This window comes from Propithecus coquereli, unplaced genomic scaffold (assembly GCF_000956105.1).
Source record: "Propithecus coquereli isolate 6110/MARCELLA unplaced genomic scaffold, Pcoq_1.0 Scaffold110, whole genome shotgun sequence".
NCBI classification, from domain to species: domain Eukaryota; kingdom Metazoa; phylum Chordata; class Mammalia; order Primates; family Indriidae; genus Propithecus; species Propithecus coquereli.
In genome coordinates this window covers 5,021,974-5,025,301 of record NW_012134970.1, presented here as the reverse complement: position 1 = coordinate 5,025,301, position 3,328 = coordinate 5,021,974, and the positions used below count along the sequence as shown (strand labels likewise).

Genomic DNA, 3,328 nt, shown 5'->3' with positions numbered 1-3,328 from the left:
AGGTCTGAAAAATATCCTTGATATTTTTCAACTTTAATGGAATTTTTTACTGAGTGGGAGAAACTTAACAACAAACTGTGCTGTAAAATGACTGAAGCAGCATTTTAGAAAGACTAGTCTACAATCTCATCTGGAACAGAAGTGCGACCTCATCAACTGCATATTGTTCTCTTTCATTTTAGAATTATAAGTAGAGGTCCATTACTTTAAATATCCCACGTAAACTCTTATGTATGCTCCAGTGTATGTAGAAAACAAAGTAATTGCCTTCTGATACGAGGCCTCAACAGCTAAAGAGCATATCAGGACTGGCAGAGGGATCACTCCACTGGACTTGCTTCTTGCCCATTCTCCATGCCTGTTACATGGAACATTTAGTTGTAAACATCTAATTCACCTAACAGTATCACTAATGGAATCTAGTACTTCATCCTCACTCTAAGAAAAATTTCAGCATTTAATTAAAAAATCATACACTAGAGAAATAATGTCATATATAATAGCATACACTTGAGTTTTTCTTCATTCTTGTTTTCGTTACAAATGTATTTTCCATTTATTAAACAAATGTAAACAAAGTAAAAATAGGAAGTGATTTTAAAACAAATCCACCTCATCTTAAATTATCTCTGAAAAGAAATAGTTTGGCTTTCTAAATCCCTTCCTACCTTAGGTTCTTAAAAGACCATTTTAATGTTCCTGGTGTTCAAAATACTCGATTTTTGGATTTCCACTATTAAGAACAACTTCACAAACCACAAAACTTTTCCTTCGATAATGTCTGTGATGTTAAGTGGAAATGCTTTTTAAATTTTCAATTTCAAAAATGCCAATAAACTCACTGAGAGTCCAAAAATGAAACCTATAGAATTTTATATAAATTATGACCTCAATTCTATACTTAGTAAAAGTAAGTGCAGGAAAAAAATCAGGAGGAAACCAAAAATCAGTTTTTAAAAATCCTTCATTTTCTCAGTACCACAACAGATATAAAACTAACCTTTCATGTGGAGGATTTAAGTTAAAAGTTTCAGAATTACTAGGGCTATCCTTTCCTTTCCTGACATTCCATGAGTCTTTCTGTGCCATTTGGAAAAAAAAAAAAAAAAAAACCATGTTACCCAGTCTACAGACTTTCTCACAGGGGACAGGGATGGAGGGAATCATTCACAATTACAATAATACAGTGCCATGAAGTTCACCACAAGGACTCTCACTCGCCTGGGTGCACATGTCCTTGGATAGACACGGAAGCCACTCACCTTTTTGCACACACTGGACATTCTTCATCTCAGGACTCCACTTAAGGCTGGAGCCACAGAGAAATGCTGAAGGACCTTCTAAGGACATGCCACCTGAACAAGAAAAGGTCACCTTCTCACCAACTGTGTAGAAAGGTTTGTGGGGGTGACTCTGTATGCCATCCATCAGTACCGGTAAAACACAGGCAATTTCTAAAGATAAACAAGAGCAGAAAACATGGGTCATTGCTTTCTTAAGCCATCTTTTTAATAAACGACAGCCTTAAATGGTGCTGATACATTTGTTCTGTTTTTTCACATCAGAGGACAAGGAGGAAGAAGCGAGTTCACTCTTACAGTGGCCTGAAAGATATGTCCCACATGCCCAGCATGTCATTGACCAATGAATGGCTGAAGACCAAAACAGCTCCCACCCTTCACCCCTGAAAACAATGTGATAATTTATTTTTTTTTACAATGTGATAATTTAGAATGAATAAGCTTAACAAATAGAGTCCAATGCCCAGCCAGCTGTTAAAAATAGACTTTTCATAGCTGCCACTTATTTCTTTGGTTTGGTGATGTTCCACCAGAATTTTCTCAAGAGCTGTATTCATTTGCACATCATTAGCTTTCATCCATCTAGGTATTTTGCCATCCGAAATGTTTAAAGGACCACGTTCTCCTTTTTTAGAGATGGGGGTCTTGCTAGGTTGCCCAGGCTGGAGTGCAGTGGCTATTCACAAGTGCCATCACAGCAAACTATAGCCTCAAACTCCTGAGTGAGCTCAAGCGATCCTCCCACCCCAGCCTCCTTAAGCAGCTGTGACTATAGGCATGGACCCTCTCGACCAGATAAAGCACAACCTTTAATGCTGCAAACATAAAAGTGTTCAGTGTTCTTTGATTTCCCATCTCTCTTCTTTTACTCAATTACATTGATTAGCTCCAATAGTCTACTTTAAAAAGATCAGAGAAAAATGAGAAACATACTTAGTTACAGAGAGCAAGTCAAAATTCACAATTTTAGAAAAAAAATCTTGGTAATCTCCCTAATGGACTTTGGACAATATTCTACAAAATACTGCTCTATTTCTGCACTATTTTCATCAGAAAATCCATTCACTCATTCATTCAGAAACAGCATTTATTGAGTGATTATATTTTGCCAAATGTTGTGTATTGCTGGGGACACAGCAAAGTACAAATCACATATTCTGCCTTCAAAAAGCTATAATCTAGTATCGGATTTGTTTATTTCTGACACATTTCCTGGTTTCACAATCAATCTCCCACCAAGACAAATAGGTAGGCTGCACAAAATTAAAAGAAAAAATATTTCTGAGAGAATCAGAATTCTAACAAGGCAGTACACGTTTGAAGGTGCAGGATTCCAGAGAGATGGGCATTATAAGAGATGATTATAACATTTGGTTATGCTTTTTAGCTTGAGGTATTTGTGAATTTGAAAAAAGTATACATACTAAAAGGCTGCTAAATGGAAAAGAAAGCTATAGCTCTGAGGCTGAAAAAATGAGTAGAGTTTTTATCAGTCTCACAGGGCTGAGGGATCAAAAAGTAGAGTCAAAAAGGAGGGGTCCAGGTAGAAAGCCCATATTTTTGGTTGGGATCCCTTAATGGCTACACTCTTGGAATAAAGGTAAACCAGACATAAGCCAGCCTAACTGCTTACCAGAAACAAAAGAAAAAAACTAAATTTTGTCTAGAGGAAGATATCATTATCCAATTTCCTTAATTTCCATACATAAAGTCTGGCATTCAATCAAAACTACTCCAACATTCAAAAAGACAAGAACTGGCCAAAATCCAACCAAAAAAGTCAATAGAAACAGACTCACAGGAGATCTAGATAATGAAATTAACAGATATGGACTCTGAAACAACTGCAATTTTTATGTTGGGGGAAAAAATGACAAGATAGAGAATTTCAACAGAGAATTAGAAAGTATAAAAAGTAGACATAAATATTTGAAGTGATATATATGCTAATTACCATGATTTGATTATTATACATTATATACATGTATTCAAATATCACTCTGTATCTCATAAATATGTAGAATTAT

General features: G+C 35.8%; 1 protein-coding gene across 1 annotated transcript in view; it reads right to left on the bottom strand.

The window, feature by feature from the left end:
* Positions 1-3,328, bottom strand: part of C7 (complement component 7) — a gene marked incomplete at its 5' end in the record, with an annotated part of 62,454 nt that overhangs the window by 22,739 nt on the left and 36,387 nt on the right. Inside the window, one exon of the mRNA XM_012649552.1 lies at positions 1,263-1,454. Coding sequence (XP_012505006.1) covers positions 1,263-1,454 — 192 coding nt within the window. The remainder of the gene's footprint in view (positions 1-1,262; positions 1,455-3,328) is intronic.